This window comes from Physella acuta, unplaced genomic scaffold, assembly GCF_028476545.2.
Source record: "Physella acuta isolate Inbredline_101_S28 unplaced genomic scaffold, ASM2847654v3 ptg000574l, whole genome shotgun sequence".
Classification (NCBI taxonomy): Eukaryota; Metazoa; Mollusca; class Gastropoda; family Physidae; genus Physella; species Physella acuta.
The window spans coordinates 456,649-480,165 of record NW_026732093.1 but is presented as its reverse complement, the minus strand read 5'-3'; the positions used below and the strand labels follow the sequence as shown (position 1 = coordinate 480,165).

The 23,517-nt window shown below is 33.3% G+C and overlaps 2 protein-coding genes across 3 annotated transcripts; one reads left to right on the top strand and one right to left on the bottom strand.

The window, feature by feature from the left end:
* The first annotated feature begins 167 nt into the window (after positions 1-167).
* LOC131946880 (WD repeat-containing protein 13) lies at positions 168-7,588 on the top strand. The gene is made up of 13 exons (XM_059307867.1): positions 168-268; positions 746-801; positions 2,666-2,754; positions 3,083-3,134; positions 3,295-3,458; positions 3,545-3,627; positions 3,764-3,904; positions 4,187-4,353; positions 4,685-4,744; positions 4,877-5,019; positions 5,196-5,315; positions 5,486-5,604; positions 6,976-7,588. The coding sequence occupies exons 1-13, from the start codon at positions 193-195 to the stop codon at positions 7,170-7,172; spliced, it is 1,467 nt and encodes a 488-aa protein (XP_059163850.1). The 5' UTR covers positions 168-192; the 3' UTR covers positions 7,173-7,588.
* Positions 7,589-10,594: 3,006 nt separating this feature from the next.
* LOC131946885 (receptor tyrosine-protein kinase erbB-2) lies at positions 10,595-23,448 on the bottom strand. Of its 2 annotated transcripts, XM_059307876.1 has the most exons (13): positions 23,336-23,448; positions 18,790-18,899; positions 18,260-18,449; positions 17,925-17,995; positions 17,658-17,785; positions 17,445-17,532; positions 17,069-17,202; positions 16,812-16,896; positions 16,458-16,576; positions 16,190-16,336; positions 14,502-15,843; positions 14,289-14,393; positions 10,595-11,573 (listed from the first exon to the last, which is right to left on the bottom strand). In XM_059307876.1, exons 2-13 carry the CDS (start codon positions 18,880-18,882, stop codon positions 11,514-11,516), a joined length of 2,562 nt encoding a protein of 853 aa, XP_059163859.1. In that variant the 5' UTR covers positions 18,883-18,899; positions 23,336-23,448; the 3' UTR covers positions 10,595-11,513. The 2 variants fall into 2 exon arrangements, with proteins under 2 accessions (XP_059163859.1, XP_059163860.1); XM_059307877.1 differs by lacking the exon at positions 14,289-14,393.
* Between the last annotated feature and the right edge of the window lie 69 nt (positions 23,449-23,517).

Genomic DNA, 23,517 nt, shown 5'->3' with positions numbered 1-23,517 from the left:
GATTAGATTAAAAGTTTCCTAAAATAAATTTATTTAAATTTTCAAAAATTAAAATATTTTACATCAAGTTTTCGTTTAATTTAATAAAATCGATCTAGTGATAACATTTTTTAAAGCTGTAAGCGACACACTGTATTCATAGAGTAATGTATAAAACTAGGCTTGCGAGTAGTTGGGTAAAAATAAACAAGAATGGCTGTGTGGCAACAGGTACTCGCATTGGATGCAAAATTCAATGCATACAGATCTCCCAACAACCCTCAATTCAGTATGTTCCTCGAAATATCTAGATCTATAACCTTTCTTTCTTTTTCCCTTAGAGAAATCATCTAGATCTATTTCTACAGGCCAAGGCTTATTTTAAATCTAAAATTTTAGTAGGCCCCTAAAATCTAAAAATTTTATTTTAAAAATAATAGGCCTAAATAATAATAAATATTAAATAAGAATTGAATAAGTTATAAGGTCTGTCTAGTCTAAACTAGTCTAAAGTCTAAACTAAAAATAAACTATTAAAAGTAAAGAAATTCTAAGTCACTCTAAGTAAAAGTATTTAAAGTAAAGTTTAGTAAAGTAATATAATAAAAATCAGTAGGTGTTAGTATTAAAATTAGTAATTTTAAGTAATTTAGGCTACTAAAATTAATTATAATTACTTAAATTACTAAACTAGTCAATCATCAGTAGTGAATAATAATAGTGGTATCTTAATCTTATGAATGAATTTTACTTTTACAATTTACAGGAACACTTTACATCAGAAGACGAAGTCAGCTTCTGAGGGAAAATGCTAAAAATGAGGTTATTTTAAAATATTTTTATATATTATATAATGTAATCAGTTATAAAATTATAAACATTTAATATAGTGAGATCACACATTGTCTGCTTGTGATAAAAATATGTTAGTGTGGCTCAGAGAAAGTATATATAATATATAGGCCCACATATAATATACTAGTTGCATACCTGTGCTCCGCCACAGTGAATCTTTTTTAAATGTACCAGCTTAAGAACAGAACAAAAGCAAACACAAAAGAAAACACAAACGCAATATGCAAACACTAATTCAAACACAAAACAAACTAAAATGCAAACAATAACAAAAAACAAAACAAATGAAAACACAAATGCTAATGCAACACACAACATGCAAACAAAAATGCAAACACAAAAGAAAACACAAACAGCAAAAGGCTTTATCAAACAAATGGTTTTGCATTACAACAAAAATCTTCTCATGAACTTCTGTGCAATGTGCCCTCATCTTAATAGCAGTATTTACGTGACTTGAATTTCTTTTAAGTTACCTCCCCTGGCTTAATAATTAAACATTTTAATTAAATTGTTTTATTTAAAAACTGTCATTAAAATGTATCAATTTTTTCTAGGAACCTAAGTGAAAATATTATTTGACACTGATCAGTTTAATATGTTTTAGCAATGTGTGTGTATTTAATATTTTTGTAAAAAAAACTTAGCCAACAATAAAAAAAATTAAGTTGTTACATGTGATTAATAGACCCTACTCCATAACTTACAATAAGACAATGCGATGCAAATAAAATGCACAACATTTGTTATTGTTTACTTTTATGTTTCTAGATTCCAGAGCGATGACTAATTGGCCGTTTATATCATAGATTATCAGAAGTACTATAATTATATATAATATAGGTAGGCCTACTTGCATTAAAAAATGGTGTCAGATATATCATATAAGAAAAATACAAATTAAGCATGAGTGATCACCCCTAAACTTCCTCATATATTTTTTATAACTGTAAGGAAGATGGCACTTTTAGTGCAATTAGGCTATAGAAATATAGATCTAGAAGTTTGTGACTAACAGCTCAGTTTTTGAGAAAACTAGATCTAGAAGTGAAAATTTCTTAGAATATGCTTTAGAGATTGAAAATGGGGCGAATTACCCCATTATAAAGCACTAATTCTCCACTCCATTATATGCACTTTAAATAAAATAGAATTGCATAGAAAGAAGAATTGCAAACCAAAAGTGCTGTAAAATTTGTTTTAATGGTTTTCTTACAAATCGGAAATAGCCAATAGTGCTACTTCTGTTCACCGGAAATCACTTAAAATTTGACAGAATCAAGAAGATAGAATGTAGTACCTATGTAGGATGGAAACTTCATCTGCCTAAATGAAATAGTACTCTTCTTCTTCTTCTGAAATAAAGTACCTCCTCCGGTTATCAGAGGTTACTCAAAAATTGAAAGTGATTCAAGTATAAGATCTTATATTTATATATGAAATTTCATCTTCCTAACTGAAGAGTACTCTAGTTATTGTGTTCAAATGGAAATTTTGTCAACCTAACTAATATAGCACTCAAGTTATCATGTTTACAGGACAGGATTGCAAAACTAAGTTTTTCAGGCTCCGGAAGGTTATAAATCATCTTATAATTTGTCAAAATCTTGATTTAGATTTTGCCTGATTACAATGCATCCTTTACATTCCATATAAGATAAAGAAGGGAGGATCAAAACTGTAAAAACTATCAAAATATAAAAATTACTTCTTCTATACTCTGTATATGAAGTATATGATAAGCTACTTAACACTGAGGTTCAGCAAGACTATACAGCATAACATATTTTCATTCCAACTAATAATAAACTTGTTACTTTTATTTTACTAGAAAGATGCTTCATCAAGAAAAGAGTATCTCCGCTTGCGGGCACAACTTCTTAACTCTCGCTATGGAAGTCCAGCATTCTCAGATCAAGGGTAAGCTTATTTGCAAAATTTGGGGACAGTAGAATGAATGCTCGTTAGCCCAAAAGTCACAAGTTCATCACCTGGCCTTGAGACTGTAGACTGGCCCTCTTTTCCAAACCAATTGGTGTGATGTGCAAGGAGAGGAAGAAATAGCCAAGCCAGTTACGGAAACATAAGTTAGAGAGTTACAGTATTCGGGAAGTGCAATGCCAGTATTTACAGGCTATGCATCAATGATTTTTTAAAAAATATGTTGTTAAACCTCTTAAAATATGATGACTGAATCATTTCTCAATACTTCTCTCAGTTTACATTTTGTATGTTTTTCAAAATTTAGAAGTATTAAAAGTAGATCATTCAGCCTGCGGAGCATAAGCAGAAACACTGAGGTGAGCAATATTAGCTTAAACTTAAACGTTGGGTGTGTTATTTATACAAATTTCAACACTGATCTGTGAGTATCAGCATTCAAACAAAGCACACATTTTTAATTTCAAATTTAGAAAGAATGAAAATAAGTCAATAAATTTTTTTTCTAACTTCTGTCAGAGCCTGGAATCTATGATAGCTGCTGGCAATGATACAAGGAAGTTCTATCATCACCATCGGCGCCACTTAAGTAGTGGTTCATTCAAATACTTGTACGAGGGCCCTATGAAGCATGTTTATGATAGCATTGAGGTTGTTCCAACTAGTGTAGCAGAGGCAAGCAAGTAAGCACATTAGTTCAGACATTTTATTTTAATTGATTGGTTTTACAGATTGCTGAATAAAATTGTTCTTTGAAATGCATCTTTAGAGCAATGGCAGGAGGAAAAAGTCTTTCAGAAAACTATGCTTTTACTGGAATGCATCACATTTTTGATCAGCATTCAGCTTCAGGTAAGTCATCTTCATTCAGCCATTTACCAAAAGTCTAAATTTACTCACTATTTTACTCATTTAAATAATTCTTATTAATGAAGTTTTTTAAAATGTATTACTTTAAATACTACTACCTTTTTTCTCATTCTTACAGTCACTAGTGTAAAATTTGCCAATGATGATAGGTCGAGAGTTGCTTGCTGTTCATTGGATGGAACCTTGTCAATATGCCAGGTGATCCCTCCCCCAGCAACTGTTATATGTATGCTTAAAGGCCATAGGGCAGGAGTTACAGGTGACCATGTACTTTGTTTATACTATTGAGATACATATTTAAAAGAGAAATGGACAAAAAATATTTAATCGATAATAGCAGTTTAGTAAAATGTCTTTTAAAATTACCTGATGAATAATATATAAAAAGAAGTTTGTTTTGAAACGAAATCCTTCCACTTACATTTTGTGTGTAAAATGGCATTTGTTTATGTGCTAAATTCTAGCTCAAATGAATTGATGTGTAAAAAAAAGATATTTTTTCCATTAGAACATTGCATGAAGTAAAGCTGTATGTTTACAGATTTTGTTTGGTCACTGTCCAATGATGTCATCTTGTCCGTGTCACTGGACGGGACAGCCAGGCTGTGGGACGTGGCCGCAGGAACCTGTATGAGGGTCATAGAGGACAGCAACAACTCAGAACTGCAGTGTTGTGTTTTTCAACCGCTCAACAACAACATGTTTGTTGTATCTTTTTGTCAAGATTTGTGTTTTTTGTTTACCATTTAACACTACAAAAATAATTTGTTTTTTTTTTAACCTTCCAAAATATAGTTAAGTGCATTCTCACTTGAATACCAAAATAAATATATATTTGAACAACTCTCTTCTTAATGTAAATTTTTAAATACTTAATAATAAGAGCCTCATGTAAATATTTCAAGAGCTACATGTAGCTCTGGAGTTGCAGCTGCCAGCCACTATACAGCTATTACATTATACAGAAATACATTACACTTATCATATTCCTAAATAGCAGTTTATAATTTTGTTTAAGAAATTTTCTTGACTAAGTCAGACAGGAAGCAGTCGTAGCCAGGTGCAAGTGATGAATATGTCAACAGGCAAAGGATACAAGGTTTGTTCAAACTGATTTCTCTTTCATTTAAACATTTCAGGAAGTCCTCTTGAGCATTGATTCAGCCATGTAGAGTTACATCCTTTATAATTTGATGGGCATAAAATGTGAACAATGTTTAACTTTTGACAGGGTGGAAGCAGTAAAGTCACTGGGAAAGTGAATGCTTTGACTTTTGATGCCAGTGGTCACATCTTGTGGGCTGGAGATGAAAGAGGCGCAGTTTATTCCTTTACAGTGGATGTCGCAACAGGAAAGTTGACCAAGACAAGGAGGTAAGTTTTGCCATTGTACAGCTTTCTAACTGCTAAAATAGACCCCACATTTCCCAAAGTATTTCTATAATTTTTATACTAGATTAAAAAAAACATCTAAATTTTAAACAAATTTAAACCTAAATTCCTACTTTTTAGATATTCTCTATTACTAATTATTGCATTGTGTTCAACAGACTAACTGTGTCAGAAGGTCACCCAATTACTAGCCTGTCTGCCCGGGCATGGATCAGCAGAGAGGCCAGGGATCCTTGTTTGTTGGTTAATTGTTGTATCAACTCACTCTCTTTATTTCGGTAAGCATAGTCTAAAGCTTCATTTTAAAAAATAGATTTATAGATTCTGTATAGGTTGGTCATGATTAATACCATGTAGGCATATGTGCATTTGGCACATTAAAATCTGTATCAGTTCTCTCCCAATTAAAGTTTGAATTGCTCTTCTAATCAGTCTTTTTTCTTTCTAGGATTGTATCAGAAGATGGAGCTCTTCAACTTAAAAAATCTTTCTCCATCAAGCAGCGTAGTTTGTGTATCAAGAGCACATTCTGTCCCCTCATGTCATTTAGACAAGGGGCTTGTGTCAGTAAGTAGCCAGAGTTTTTAGTTGTAGTACAGACTAGATTATGTCAAGAGGATGGCGTGGTGGAGCACTCCACTGCTAGTCTGAAAGTCTTGAGGTCTGATTTTGGTCCTGGAGTCTGGACTTCAGACATTCTGAGCCCATCTAGCTCTGATGGGTACCTGTCTCATATTAGGAAAAGTAAAGCAGCTGGGCATAGTACTGACCCTGCATATGTTGAGGTCAAGAGACATAAGAACTTTACTTCTTCTGCTCTATGGATTGTTAGGTCAGAAAGAGAAATGTACTTTTTTTAACACGTTTTTCTTAACTCAGCTTCGCGTTTGTGGATGGATTTGTTTGTTGTTAAAATTGACATCGAAAATTAGCCCACTTCTGATTGCTCTTGAGATCTGAAATTTGGCATACAGGCTATTTTCGCCTAACATTTTCAGATGCAATCATAAAAACTAGCAATTAGAGACCGTAATTAGCTTAATTTAATTACGCCCCAAGGACCATAAAATTGAGGACATGATTTCTAAAGATACCGACAAGACTGGAGGCTTATTGACACAGTTACTTCGGCCCCAATCGATGTGAGCGCGCTGGCCGTGATCGTATAGTGGTTAGTACTTCGCGTTGTGGCCGCGACAACCCAGGTTCGAATCCTGGTCGCTCAAGATTTTTTTAGTCCGTGTATTTATAAACACTTAGTCAAGTCATACTTAATCAAGTCATTAGATAAAGTAGAAAATAAACTATATGAAAAACTTTTTTTAAAAACCACGTTTTTCATGTGTAGCAACGGACTAAAAAGGAGAAAATAAAATACTTAAAAAAAACTTTTTAAAAAACCACGTTTTTCTTGTGGACTAAAAAGTAGAAAATAAATTTTTCTTTTGTGCTTCCTCGAGCTGTGCAGGTTCTTGTGATGACTGACAAAAAACGTGGGTCGGGCAGATGGGTCGGGAAATTTGATGGTGAACGTACCCACGTTTTTTGTCAGTCATCACAAGAACCTGCACAGCTCGAGGAAGCACAAAAGAAAAATTTATTTTCTACTTTTTAGTCCACAAGAAAAACGTGGTTTTTTAAAAAGTTTTTTTTAAGTATTTTTATGTAATTAAAATGTTTAAGTAATGTATAAATGTAAAATAATGTTAACCATCACCCAGAAAGAATATACCAACAAATATATTAGACATTAACAAGGGCTCTACTTAATGAGAGACTGGTCTTATTAAAACAAACAATGTGTAAAATGATTTATTGTTGCCTAATGAGCAATGTTCAAGCTTACTGAGGAGAGATGATACCATAATTACAATGTTTGATACAAGTTAAGTGCTAAACCTACACAGACATAATTCTAACTCTTGACATTTCTTGCAGTATCTGGCAGTGAAGATATGTGTGTTTACTTCTTTGATGTAACAAAAGAGAGCAAGCCATGTGTGAACAAGCTCCTAGGTCACTCTGCCCCAGTGTTGGATGTAGCTTTTAACTGTGATGAAAGTTTGTTAGCATCCTGTGATGCTAATGGCATGGTTATTATTTGGAAAAGGGAAGGCAAACAAGGGACGTTATAAAACTTACAGTTGTCTTTCCTGCCGCCCGCCCTCCAACATTCCATTGAAGTGCCTGTAAGTACCAGAGGATGAAGTCTGGGGCTCAAGAAAAGCTGTGTGGACCAGAGAAACGAGTCCTAACTTTAATTATGAGATCTACATTCCATGAAGGCAATTTTACACCAGATCTTTTCCTGTGTACAGCACTTTGTTATATTTTACACAGTACAATGTGTTTGTGAAATCCAGATAAATTCTACCATATCCTTTAAGACAAGTTTATTGGATAAACTCTCAGAAACCTCCAGTTTAGTTTTATAAACTGGTTAATGTTCTAGTCTTGAATGTAAAAACTCACCTTTTCCATAAAGCATTTGAATTATATAAAATCTTATGTAGTTGTAACAATAATAAATAAATTACTTTTTTTATAACTCAGAAGTTTTATACTGTATTTATAAAAGTAAAAGATATTATTATAAAAAGATTATGTAATTAGTTATTTAGTAAACAATTCTACTCCTAATATTACAATGACTATTGCATATTTTAAATAACTTTGTATAACATACAAAAAATCTGCTAACATTAAGGTTAATTTAACCTTTGAACCCTGATATCTCTTACCAAAACATTCCTAGATAGATAAATATTTGTTTTATGGGCTCTTATAATAGTATGTGATACGAAAGGTCTGAAAACACATCTAGCTGTTCAAATTTTCAGCATTTTTACTGATGTGTTTTTTGGACAGGAAGCTTTGAGATTCTTTGAATATAAAGGAAAATCATTTATTCTAGGTAAGATTTAAATAAAATGTTCACAAACCATTTGACAAAAATCTATGATTTTATTTCTATGTTTAATTGTATCAGGTTCTCCCAGCTCAACCGCTACCCATTCCATCAGGTTGTAAAAATAGTTTACATCATTTTCATTTTCTGTTTAGTTTTTTGTAAGCTATTTCTGATTCAAAATTTTCTGTCATTAAAACATGAAGTTATTAATTGTGGCAGCATTGTATTGTTCTTTTTTTTTTGTAACAAAATTTTGGATACCAGGCAAACAATAATTATAACATAATTGGAAGTACTATTCAGTGAATATTTAGATATTCTAAAACTTATTTATTTATAAGCTATCTAAAAAAATAATTTTATAATAACAAACTTTTATTAAATGCCCTAAAAATTTTTAAAAAAATTTCTTTAGCTACAATAGCTAAAGCATGTGAGAACAGAGAACGTCAGTTCACTAATGACACACACCTAGTTGATTAATGGCCAATAATTAATCCCATTCTCTTCCTTTTCCCTGTTTATTAAATAAAGTAATCTTAAAAATAATTTTGAAGGACTACCTTAATACCAAATTAGATATTCTAAGTTGTCATTGAAAATGTATTTATTTTCCGGGAAGTTTTGATTGAAATCACAGATACAATGTGACCTAAGAAAAAGCTGGTAAAATTATGTAATACTCATTTGCAATCAGTACATGAAATTTTTTTTTTATTAAAAATCTTCCATAAGCTGTATACATTGAACCAGGAGTATCTCCACAACAAATTGGATTATGAACAGACAAGTATGTTCAGTGAACTTTTACTGTGTCAAATTAGCTTTAGAGGTTTAAAGAATTTTGTCATCTTTATATATAGTTTGAAAACCCCCTATCTTTGGGACCTTACGATTATATTGGTAATTAGGCTTCATATTTCTTTGCTTATCATTCATGAAATAAATGACTATGTCCAGCATAATGAATGAGTGTTATATACCTTTACCACTGGTATCCTTTAAACTGCATCATGCCAATATAATAATCACTACTAATCCATGTAGTGTATTTTTCTGGTTTTTCTTAGGTGCTAATCATCATGATAAAATGATTCTTCTCAGATACCTTTGTTTGAATGGAAAATTTCAATAAAATAACTCATTTTCTACAACTACAACTTTAAGTTTTCAAAAAAATAAATTTACCCATTCATGGTTAAATATCCCAAAGACTGCATTAAAAATAACAGCTGATGTTTAGTGAAGTCACTTTTATACCAACCACGTATGTTTCCAAGCCCACTTTATATTAGCCAGTGTTAATAATTAAGTTCATTGTGTTAATTTAACTTGCACTCAGTCACAGACATTTAAAGTTTTGATTAAGTTTAAATCTAATAGCAGACAGCACCAGTTTTAGTTCAACACAAAACAACCAAGACTTAAAAATTAGATACTGTAGGTTTTCTTTTTTTAATTCAAAATGATTTTTTTCAAAAACAATAACAAATTAATACAAGGTAAAAATTTCTTGCATGTATTGCAAACCAAATAAGGGTTTTATATTTCCTTTCACAAGTCAGTACTCATATGGAGACCAATATTTTGCATGATTTGAATATAGAAATTCACTATTTTATTGTAAATGTAAGTACATGAGATTGGGGAGGTTCAATACACTAAACCTGAACTGCTCATTATTTTAAACTGAACATATGGGCAGTTTTAATTTTTTTTCATGTAAATCAGCACAAGTATATAGACTCCATATTTTCCTGATTGATAATCACAACCAGTTTAGTATGCTGTCTGATATGTAAATTTCAATTATATTGGACAAATCCAACTCTTCATGTTCAGCTTACAAAAGTTCTAATTATGCAATTTTAAAGCTACACAGTAAAACTGGATTAAACATGTTACTGGAGGGGAGGGCGTAGTAAAGCTTTAGGGCAGTTGATGCTATTTAGGATAATGTGGTTAATTAGTATGTTAATTAATTTGTAAATAAATCAAGTGAGTATTTAAATGAAAAGGTTTGGAATACCTGAATTTACACACCTTCATAAATATTCACATATCTGGTGATCTAAAGGAGCAGATAAAAACCAGATAATCTATAACCTCTAGCTAATCTAATTCCTTATAACAATTTTTTTTCAAAACACAAAACATTTTCTATACAGGTAGAAACTTTGATTAGAAAAGCTTAAAAATGTAATGCTACAGATGTACTTGATGGTCTACTCACTTTAATACTAAGAAATATGTTTGAAATGTTTATTTAAAAAACCACTAAAATAGACAACTTCTAGTCAGTCCAAAGCTAAAAACAAGGCCAAATGAACCTTTCTATTTTCTACCAATTTATTACATCATCCTATGATCTAAGTGAGATCCAAGAAAACCTTGCTCCTAAAGGAGCCTCAAAGCATGTGAGATAATAATGCTAAAAAATATTTGGAATGTCATTTATTGCAAGAGGCATTGCATCATCCAGGGTGTGGAGTATGTTAAAAATGTATAATTAATTTAATGGCAATCAAGCTAGTGATTAAAGTTTTTTTTTGACAGTCTTTACCATGCAATAATGAAAAAAAAATCTTTACAAAATAAATGCATTTAATCTCTGATCTTTAAATGCATTTAATCTCTGATCCCTCACTTTCAATCGCTGCCATAAGGTGAAAAATAAACTAGAAAACTTTTTTTAAAAATTTAAATACACCTGGCTATAACGTGAAATTAAAATTATTATAAAATATATTCCACTTTGCCGTAGAAAAAGACTCAGGTTTGGCTTTAGTCATAAGTCTAGTAGAATAGTGGCAACCATTTTTTAAAAATAACTCCACAACCTGATATAATGCCTTAAGTGGTTTCATTGCAACATAGTCTCCCTTTGTTTATGAAGACCGTAAAACAAAGTTCAAAGTTTATTAAAAGCTAATTAAAGTATAGTAAAGTATAATAGCATATAATTATATATTAAAAATATGTTGGCTCAGCCATTAGAGTAATTCACAATTTTATTATAAATGTATTTCATATACAATATATACTAGTAGTAAAATATTTAGTAGTTTTTAAAAATAGGTAAACTAAATATAATGATTTGTAAATTTTGTGGTTAAGTATTATGATATAGTTGCTTTATGATAATTTGGTATTAAATAAAAATATATTTTAATGTCTACCTGTACAAAACCACATTCAATCAATGAAACATTCAAACCAGCATGACTCTCAATGGTAAATAAACAATAGGGCATTTGCTATAGTACAGATGATTGACCATCGCAAACAAGATATAAACACATTTGATGCACAAGCAGGACTAACACATTTGACACAAACACGGTCTTTGATGATTTAGTCAGCAGATAATCATTTACTACAGACTTTCGTCTGCTTCTGTTTTAGCAAAACCTTGTAAGAAGATTGTTGATTAATATTTGATTTTAAAGTACAGAATACAGCTCATTCAATTAACTAAATGTAAAATAAAAATGCCATCGACGTTATAGGGGCATGTTTCATTACAATTTGAAGTTTGACAAACATGTTGGCCTCAGTGTCCCCTTCATTCAGTTGGCAGCTCACTTGTGTGATCATGGTGCTCACTCACTCGTGTTAAGGTCACCTGAAGGACAAATATAATATTTTTAGCGGGATGTTAATTTTAAACATTATTATATACAACATTAATCAGTGAGTGTTTTTTTTTTCTATTTTCTTAGCTCCGCCGCCTTTACAAAATGTCTGTGTATATACTGTGTCAAAAGATATTACACTCAGAGAAGTTACTCCACTAATTACTCAAACAGTTACAAAACATTCCTCTTTGGTGACTATTCCCCCACCAAACTCATTGATACAAAATTCATGTGCAACTTTTTTTTTTACACAGACATCATACATTACAATATCAAGTGCAAATTTTTAAAAAATATATATATTTAATACAAAAAGAAAACAAGAAATAAATTTGCAAATGATATTTTCTGATAAACAAAATGGCATAGCCAGAACCCAAATAGAACATTTAAGTTCAACTAATGACCAGCACCACTAGAAAATCTTTAAAACACCACAGTACAATATTTAACAACATTTAACAAGCTACACTGAATTTGTTAGTTAATCTTTCTTCAAAGGGTTAGTACATTTTAAACATGTTATAATGTATGGTTCTTAACTTAGGTAAATTATTTACTAAATATAAATCATACAATTAATAATTAGGTTTAATAAAATCATAAGTAATTAGAATTAAAAAAATAAATTATTGCAAAATTAACAAATGAACATGTAATATTTTAAATGATAGTGGATATTTAGCATGCAAAATTTGCACCCAGGCAGAAGAAATTTATACTTGAAAAAGAAAATAGTGGAATGTGTCATAAAATGCTCATAATATAACCTGAATAAACCCATGTAGCAAATATATTCAGTGGGATTTGTACTCTTGAAGGTTAAGTAGATCGTAGATACAACATTCTTATGGAAATGGACTGTGTACACATGCAATATAAACATTCTAATGGCAAGTGAGAGCTGAACCCATCCAAGATAAATATGAGAGGAAATAATTTTAAGATCGTACGAGAAAACAACTGACTGTGACAGAAGTTTTGAATGACCAGCATTACTTGTTACACGACTACATGATATACTGTGCCAGGGAAATGGTCAGGGGAATCTGTATCACTGGTATATGTAGGTAGCTGGTGCATTAAGGACCCCGATGAAATAAAAATGTGCATGCACTGACATGGAAGAAATGAAAAGTTACCTCAGCCACATCCTGGTCACTCGCCAAGTTAACAGACAGGGGAGATGAACTGTGAGAAGGGTCAGTGGAGGGAGGGGAGTGAAGGTCCAGCTCATCAGTCAGACAATATAAATTGCTTTGGTCTAGGCTGAAAACAGACGGCCATGACGAGGGTGCTGAATTGCCGTATCTACTGAGGGACGAGGGAGTGTCCATTTCCCATAAGGCATCATTGTCAAAAGACCAGTCTGAATTGTTTCTGTTTTTGGATGAGGGTGTGGCTACAAGATTATCCGCCGCCCCGTATAGGTCATCCCACTCATAGCCGTCACTTCCAAATATGTCTTCGTATTTCACCTCGGATGAGCTGTTGTCTGAGGAGTCATCAGACCTGGACATCTGCTCAGGGATTGTCTCAAGTGGGGGGATCTTAAACACTCGGGGAGATTTCACACCTTTTGAAAGGTACATCTCACTGACCATTTGATAAGTTGCTTCATCTAACCCAGAACTCTCGATAGCTGATTTCTCTGATATAGAGTCGACATCAGTGTCCTCTGATATAGAGTCGACATCAGTTTCCTCTGTTATTGAGTTGACATGTGTCTCCTCTGGTATTGAGTTGACATGTGTCTCCTGCAGTAGTGAATTGACATTTGTCTCCTGCAGTAGTGAATTGACATTTGTCTCCTGCAGTAGTGAATTGACATTTGTCTCCTGTAGTAGTGAATTGACATTTGTCTCCTGCAGTAGTGAATTGACATTTGTCTCCTGCAGTAGTGAATTGACATTTGTCTTCTGTAGTAGTGAATTGACATTTGTCTCTTCTGTAAAGGAGTTGATATCTGTCTCCTGCATTAATGAGATGACATTTGCCTCCTCTACTATAGAATTGACATCTGCCTCCTCTACTATAGAATTGACATCTGCCTCTTCTGTTAAAGAGTTGACATTTGCCTTTGTCAGTGTAGAGATGTCATCTGTGTTCTCTGGCAAACAATTTACGATATTTGTACACTTTGTGATATAATATTCATCAGAAGTGACATCTATGTCATCTGATGTAGAAATGACATCTCTGTCATTCGGTAAAGAGATCAAATTGTCTTTTGGGACATGGATATGCTCTGTGTTATCTGGTATGGCATTGCACTTTGTTTTTTCTAATATAGAAATGCTATCTATGCCACTTTGTATAGAGGTGACATTGGTCTCATCAAGTAATGAGATGTCATTTGTGTTCTCTAATATAGAGATGGGAGTGTCTTCTGATATAGAATTATCTGTATTATTTAATATAGACACCACTAGGACATCATTGTCTGTACAATTATTGGATATGGAGAAATCTGTATTACTCAATACAGATGTAGCTGCAACGTTATTTTTAGAGTTAGCACCCTTGTTGTTTGTTATGGAGAAATCTGCGTTACTTGAAACAGATGTATCCGTGTCATCAAACCTAGATGTGTCATTAAACCTAGATGTGTCATCAAACCTAGACGCGACATCAAACCTAGACACAACATCAGAGCTTTCAGGCCGGGAGCACACCAAACATGTGTACGGCTGCTGGGGCACCTGTGTCAGAAATTCATCCGTTCGGCAGAGCTCCCCCACTGTTGTGGCGGTGTTTTGTGAATGTTTTTCTCCTGGCGTTTGCTGCTCAACGTAGTCAGTTCTAGGCTGTGGAGAGAAACGGTAAAGATCTACTACATTAGATAGGTGTGAAGCTGTTGGGTGGCACCCTGGAGGTTGGCGGTTATGAGAGTTATTGTTGATAGGATAACCTACCTGTTCTGAGGCTTCTATCTGCTCAATCCCTGCCCGATTTCCATTCAGCTCATTGTCCACCTTCAAATCTTCTAACTGAGAATCTTCTAGAGGCTCAGCTGGTTTGTTTTCTTCAAGGCCAACAAAAGCATTCATCAATTCGTTGAAACTTTCCAGTGGCTCTGATGCAGAGTTAAGAACAGTTGCTTTTTCTATGTTTGGTTCTGAAGCTGCAGAATTTGTTTCAGAAGATGCAGGCACAAATGAGAAACTTTCTGTAACATCTAGGTCTGCAAGTGTAGCGTTTGTTGAAATATTTAATTCAGCAAGATTTGGCACTGTTACTTCTGCAGAAGTTTCTGAAAAAATAAAGTCTGAAGAAGTTTCTAGCAATGCTTGAACTGAATTTTCAGAAAAATCTGCATCTTCAGGCTTTGGCGCTGTTGCTAGTGTTGGTGTTTCTGAAGAAACAAATTCAGCAAAGTCATCCAGTTCTTGGGTGGGTACCTTCCCTTTGTTCAAGCACATCACAAAGTCAGAAAATTCCCCAGAGCTCTCTCCACTTGATTCCTGTTTGGTCATGGCTGACTGGAACTGGGCAAAGTCCAGGCTAGAACTTTCTGGTGTGGTGTCCACAAGGGGCAGTGATGGGTCTACAGTGGGGAATGATATGTCTACAGTAGGGAGAGATGGTTGGTCAGTATTGGGGAGTGATCCATTTATAATAGGGAGTGATGAGTTAGGAGGTAATGTGTCTACAATAATGAGTGAGCTGTCCACACTGGGGAGCAGAGTGTCTCCAGTGGGGAGTGCAGGATCCACACCAGAGAACTGTGTGTCCTCTACGGGGAGTGATCTGTTTGCATGTGGTGCAGCCACAGGGAAGAGTGATCCGTCCACTACTCTAGATGACATATTCTCACTGACCAAAGCTGTGTTGGGCGACCTGTCTACCTTAGACACATGAACATCCACCAAGGTAAGAGATGCGGTAGAATTGTTATTGTTATTTCTTTCATTCTTGTGTTTCTCAATCTCATTGTCAACGCTGAACACCGTTTTCATCGGCTCAACCGGTTCACCGCGGTCGAGTAGACCAAGCTCAGGGTTGCGGGAAGGACCGCTTCCTGTCACATAATCCCCCAGCCCCTCCCCGCTGGGGACCACTGGAGCGGAGACGACGACCTGCTCAAAGCTACCAGCTAGTGACGTCCTGCTGCCCAGCTCTGTGTTCTTCTCCGCCAGATTATGCCAGCGCTGGTCAAAGTCAGAGATGGACTCCTGGCTCAGCTGCTGCAAACTGTGGTGGATGACTTCAATATCTGGCCTGTCCTCCTGCCAACACTGGTTCATCACCAGCCAACTGAACAGATAAATGTATGGTTTACTTTAGTCAAGCTGGAGACAATGATTTCATGATCAGCAAATTTACATGTAGAGGATTAACTTTTTTTTTTAAATAACACAAAGAAACTAGTTTTTTTTTTAAATAAATAATTATTGAGCACAAACCAAATATTTAAAAGTAATTTTGTTTTTCTTGTTAAAAAGTTTAATACATTGTTGTATTGCAACTTTTGCAGGACATATAGGTATAGCCCTGAATGACTAAAATAAAAAGAGACAACAGAGCAATAAAAGATCATATAGATGTTCAACTTACAGTAATGTATTTGAGTTACAAGTGTAATGAAAAAAAAAAATCTTACATTTCCTCTACAAATGGAACCTTTATGTCTCCTTGTGCAGGTAAAATCTTCTTGTGAACTATACCCTCAAGCACAGCCTCATCATCTAACATGGAGTAGGGTCGTTCTCCCATGGTGAATATTTCCCACAGCAAAACACCAAAGGACCTGTGGGAAATCAAACAAATCATAATAAGCAGGCCTACAATATTCATTAATAAAACTGGTTTGCCTGCAGTTAGCAGCATATTCAGTAGCTTATGATGTGGCTTTCCTAACCTAACCTTACCAAATATCAGAGGACATATCCAGATGGTTTGACGTCCAGATCTCAGCTGCCTTTATCAGAGTCTCAGGTCCCATCCAGCGAATGGGCAACAGCTCCCTCCCAGTGTTGTAATAGTCCTCCTGACAAAACAAATGGCATCAGCCAGCATTAGGGTTTTCTGGTACACAATGTGGTCATAAACTTTAGACCATGTGGTCATTAGCTTTTTGACCACATGGTCGTTAACTTTAGAACATGTGGTCATAAACTTTAGAGCATGTGGTCATAAACTTTAGACCAAATTACTAAAAGAGATTTGTAGTCATCAAATATACTTTATAAAAAAAATCAGAACATAAAAAAAGCAAATCTGACCTTAAATGCTACATCTGATATCCCATAGTCTCCAATTTTCAGTAATCTGTTGGACATAACCAGACAATTTCTGGCTGCCAAATCACTTGATGAAAAAATGTATTGAACAGTTTTTATTGCAGTATAGATGCACATTATGTAACAAAGTTTGTGTACTTATACAACAACAATTACCAATCTTACTTGTGAATGTAATTGTGACAGGTATAACCAATCTTACTTGTGAATGTAGTTGTGACAGGTATAACCAATCTTACTTGTGAATGTAGTTGTGTCTATGCAAGCAGGCCACACCCGCTGCAGCATTTAAAGCAAATTGTAAGAGGGTATTTGACGAGATTTTATTTTCTTGCTCCTCCCGTTGATTCAAAAAATAATTTTTAAGGTTACCCTGCAAGGAGAAGTACAGCATTCATTGAAAATTGGTAATTATTTAAATTCAAAGACCAAACTATTCAAAGTAATCTGTACATCAGAGCAAACATTAGAAAATTCATCTGAACAATAAGAACTAAGCATATTGTGAAAAGCCAAAGCCACTGAAACATGTGAACTCTACTTCACCTGCCCAGTAAGGTTTGAGAGGGTACTTTACTTTTATATAATGAAACATCAAATTCATTGAAAACTTACCAGTGCTGCATACTCCAAAATAACCAGATGTGGTGTAGTTTCAGTGCACTGAGCAAGAAATCTTAAAACATGGGCATGGTCCAAATCCCTAAGAAAAATAAAGAGAAAAAATTAATTTCTATGACATTGTTTCTAGAATGTTAGGTCAAATGTTGGCAGAACAAAAGAAAATTATCCAGAAAAGAAAAACTTAGTTTTCTCCCTTTAATGTACCTGTATGCAGCTACTTGATCCATGAATATTTTTTGCTCCTGTTTCTGGGCATCAATCTTCAACATTTTCACCATCACCTTAGTTTTCTTCTCCCCTTCAATAATATTGGCAGCCTCGGTTTCAATCACCTTAAGAAAACAAGTTTGACATTTGTATCACAGGCTACAATTTACAATAAATTACAATGAAGTTAAAGCTGATAAAATTCACTTAATTACTAACTATAGCTGAGTTAGCCCTGTGATTAATATTTGACAACATGCTCACCTGTCCAAACCAACCACTTCCCAGCTCATTTAAATATGTCAGGTGTGATCGCGGAAATGATCTTTCAACAGCTGGACAGAGTAAAAAAAATTTAGTTTCAGATCAGATTTAACTTGTATTTTATTATTTATTTACTAAATCAATAGATGTTGGACTTGTCTGACTCCAATGATATAAATAATATTAAGAACAATGAAGAAGAACAAGAACAGCCTCATAAAGCTTTACAGAGAAAATAGCATTTCCATAATGGGAAATAAAGTTTTTGAGTAAAAGTATTTTACTTGTTTAAAAAAATCAGATATATTTCTGCAGAGAGATATGAATTCACCTACCATGAAACGCTGTGGCTGTGTCATGCGTGCGCATAATTCTCGGAGGAAAACAGGTGCTGGTGGCAAGTTTGGAGAGGATGTCTGGCAGTGGTTCAATGGTGATTTGTTCCAGAGTGCCAGCCCCATCTGCCGGGTCCACAGCATAAGCCTGGTTGCGGTGGGCATTTCTTTGGTCTCTCTCTTTGAAATTCTGGAATAATAAATAATTGGGGTAGCAAAAAAAAGAAGTTATATAATATAGCCATTGTAGGAATAGGAAGCTGATAACAAGAAATGTTACACCTTTTAAGAATTATTTTGTAAATGGTTTCTGAAATTATTTTAAGCTGAAATTCAATATTTACTGTTTAGTTTACTTTTAAAACTATAGTTTAAAAAACAATTGAAATGGGAAAATAAAAAAATATTTCACTTAAATAACTTTTAGAACAAGGGTAACAACTTGAGAAAGAAAAAATCCAGAAAATATGGAAGAAATATATAAAACAACTAATTCTAACAGCTGATATTATAAAAAACAGATAACTTACATTAAATCCTTTTTTCTTAAAAAGGCAACTCAGACAGCCAAAGACAATAACTATCAAGCATAGAGGTGAAACCACGCTCAATATTATTTCCATTCTTCCTTTCCACACTTCTGAAAAGATAAAAAAATATTGTAACATTATTAGCTTCAATTACTCTTAATGACATTTCCATTGTGCTATTTATTTAGCAATAAAAAATTAGGCAAATTCTTTATTATAAGAAATAATTATGCTTGATGATGAGCATTTTAATATCCAAATGCCAAAATGAATGCATCATCTACACCCTTTAAAAGTCTTATTGCTAAGATCACAACAACTGATGTCCTGTAAGAAACTGTCACAGATGGCTAACCACTTTAAATTAATTGTTCTAAAACCTGATTTTTACTATTACATTTTTTTAAATTTGAATTTTTAATCTTAAAACTGATTTTCTTTTTAACATGCATGATAAAACCAGTCGTTTTTAAAACACACAAAAAATTGGTAGGGAAAATTACATATGTGTATGTTGCATACATTTTTTAAATGGTCAGGAATAAAAGTTGCATAGATTATAGCCTCTATAAATATTTGGAAATAGGAATATAAAAAACTATTTATTTGATCTAAGTCCATCATTTGGAAAGACAGAAGCAAGTTTTAATGGTCTAGTTAGTAGTGAAGTAAGAGGATTTATGATGGGGCAGTTGTAGTGCTTATATTATTATTTATAAAAGTAGGTAGGTTTAAATACTATACATTTTTTATCCCCAATAGCTTTAAAACAATTTTTTAGAGTTAAATAAGGAGAAACAATTTCACTACAACTAAAAGCTCATCCATCCAAATAACAAAAGCCTGAGTTATATTAGTCCACAGATATATTGGAAACAAATAAGTCAATACTAATTAGTATGGGTGTGTAAATCACTTGCATGTAATGATATCCATTAATTATTATTAAGATTCTGTGACATCCATAAAATAACTAGTGAATAAATAATTGTAGACAATTTTCAAGATGTGAGGAATACTGGCTAGTATTAGCAAATATGCTGAGAATGTATATATCAGAACATGGTGAATGGGGCTTAGGGTGGTGTAATGTATCAAAACTTGAGGAGCATCAAGCAGGGTGGAGAATGACACTGATAAGAGTCACATGCTGAGTGAGAGAGGGGGAACGCAGGCCATAAATCAATGTTTATAACTTTTTGTCTGAAAGCAAACACTAATCTTTTGTATTCAGAAACCTCTGAGAAATTTCAGGGAAAGCATAACTTTAGCCATGTATTTCTCCAAGTCTTGTAATGTGTTCTGTTATACAGCTTATGCTGCACTCTGAGTGACAGCTTGTGTGCAGCCAAGCATAATATAGAACAGAACATAAGCAAAATCACAAACTAGACTAGGAATCACAAATTAAACAAAGGCTCATTGAAATAGAATAATAAGAACTTCAATACATTATCTACATGACACAAAACAACACAGTCTATTCTAACTAGCATAGATATACACTAGAAAACAATGGTCTACAAACACACAAAAACTGGCATCTACAAGTTATCCTGCAGTACTCACACTAGCCTACAGTGGACAGGCTGGTAGCATAAACATTGGAGTGAGGTGGATAGTTGAGCTCACTTCTCTCTGTTCGCAACATATTTTACAAGGCTATGAGATCAGTTTTTTAGCGCTATACGGGCTGTTGTTGAAAATACTATTTTGGATGTATTAAATGTATAAACTAAACTTTATTCAAAGAATGAAAATAAAAATAAAGGCATAATTGAATTGAACAACTGGAAAAGTGTTTAAGGTTGTGACAGGAACGCTCTAGAGAAAATATAAGTAACACAAAAACAATGACTGGCAAATAGAATGACGTCACATGAAACTAATAGGGAAATATCATTACGGAAAGGACACAACACTCATGGCGTCATTGATCGGCGTAGGAAAAATAGATTTAAAAATCAAATGTCGTAAATGATACACAATACTAATGACGTTAACTTCAATAAGATTCGCTTCCCACACCTTCCAATTTTAGAATATAAAGAATACAAATTTGATTTAGATCTAAAGCTCTACTTATCAAGAAGTATGCTATGAAATTTATCCCCCAAAAATAATAAAAATAAATTAGTTTAAAATATCAATGAATAGCCCGCTTTTTAATGGGATCATTTAAGTCACTTAATCAGTGTGTGTTGACTAATAATGTTTATTATTCGGTTTTAATTATTCTAGCCTATCTATATTATACTAAATATCAAGTTGTTTATATGTATGTATATTTTTTTGTTTGTCTGTTCCATTACGTGAGAGCATCTGCACTATGTGTAGAACTGTAAAATACTTATTTTTGTAAAGAATAATAATTTTTTATAATAAACCGTTAAACACAAATTTATTTAAAGACATTTATTAATTTATTCATTTGTATATACACCCTTTTAATTATAAAAGTTCAGAACAAAGACTTCATTTTCAGAAAAAGTAAAATATTTCATTGTCTTAATGACATCACTTGATTAACTTACTTATTTTAACAACAAACATGGCAGCTTCCATGGAAGACCATGCTGCCCATTCAAAAGTTTAATGCATTATAAAGCTAAATTTTCTGTCAGCTATAGCTTTAACAATAGGCTTTTATTAGGTTCCAACATGTTTATCAATTTTCAATAGAGCTTAATTTGAGAATACTATAATTTTATCTAGATCTACCGTTAGCCAAACCAAAGTTAGTCTAGATCTAATTAGTGAGAAACAAAAAACAAGAATAAAAACACAATATTTTAGTCTCTTTATTAAACTATTTTAGTCCGTAAATATTTGATGTAAATCTTTAATTTTTTTATCTTCACAGATTTTCTAATTCAAGTATACAAGGAATTTATCTTACTATAGCTAGATCTACTGATAAACTAGACTTAAGCCAGCTGTTGATTGTAGAATGTAGATCTAGCTCTATCTAGATTCTATGCCAATAATGAGTTTCTATACTAAACTATTTCAGGCCTTAATTATTTTATATAGGGCCTAAATCTTTGTTTGTTTAGGAATGGAATTGGCTAAATTAGGATATAATTTAATTTAAAAACATATTTGCAGAGCTTAACTTTCTTAAAAATGTACATTTTATAGTATGTGGTCAGGTGAAGTAGAGTTCACCTGTTTCTGTGACCTCAGTGTATGAAGGGATAGTGTGGTCAGACCCATACTCAGCCGAAATCAGTGTTTTAAAAGACAAAAACATGTCTGAGGTTGAAGTCTTTTTTAATGTGGGGACTGGCTTTTTGTGACGACGTGTGACAGTAATACACACATTTAAATTATGTGTGCCCGTCTCAATTCTTTGATGCGGGTGAAACAATTACTAGTGGTTACACACTGTTACATAAATAAACCTTAAAATATTAGGCTGATTCTAGCCGGAAAAAGCTATGCATCCGCAATTGAGAGAAACTATGTCTTTCCTTCTTCGCGATGTTTTCTCTGGTACTGCGCATATGTGTGTTTACAAACAGACAGCAGAATCCTAGCCCTGCGCATGCTGACCAGATGGAGACGCTGATGCGAAAAATCTTTTTCCGAGTAGTCACTTCGAAAATATTAACCCCTTCCACAATGAGCTTTCCTTGACCACCAAGGTGTGCCTTTCTAACTCTAATGTAAAATCAGTGATGTATGGGGCAGACACTTGGAGGACAATAAAGACCATTCATTACTGATTAAGTCTAGACCTTTATAAACAACTGCCTCAGACAAATAATCAGCTAAAACTAAAAATATGAGCTACAACAGAAGTCAGGTTGAAAAATAACTCAGAATATCTTTCATTGGCAGCCCATACCCCAGCAGGGGATACAATAATAATATAATACTGTTTATTATTTCTTTTTAAGTTTACTCATCTACCAGTTTCAGCGAGTCAGGGGTACAATAATCTTTTAATAAAGAGTAAGAGAGTATCAATATCATCAGACAAATCGAATTTAACAATTAAATTTCTAAACTATAAAAAAATTATAAATTACTAATCTAGTTGTACTAGCAACTAGATTTCTATATTTAGATCTAGATCTAGTTACTAGTGTGTCAGGGCAGTGTTTCCACTGTTGTGTGACTACTACTGTAAACTTTGTAATGTAATTTTAATAACTATCTCAATGCTGTGTAGTAGTAGTAGTTACTGTAGTGTAGTAAAGTAGTAGATTATAGTATAGTGTATACTACTGTATAGATTTAGGTTGAACAGAAGGTCTAGCTTACTAAACTAGTTTTAACTAAGAATTCCATTCTAGATCTAGAATTTTAGATCGTCTGGATTATCTAGATCTAGATGATACTTGATAGAACGTAAAATTGAGAGTAGTCTCAGAGTAGAATCCGGGTGGGTAGTGAAGTTGAAGTCAGAAGTTATGACCTCCTAGTCCACCAAACAAAACATTTTGTGTATAACTTATCTTTTACCCCTAATGGTAGGCTAAATATTGATTAGATAAATGGATAAGGGATTTTAAAACATATCTGTTAACTGTTAAAATACCTTAAGACATTGGAACAGGATGAGAAAATTTCATTTCAGGTAGGCGTGTCATCCGTGTTGGGTACAATTTTGGTTATCCATTGCAAATTGTCACCTGTAGGTCAGAGGTTGAAAGAAAACATAAATATTACATACTAACTTCAACATCCGAACTTTCGTATTTTCTACCAAAACTGTTACAT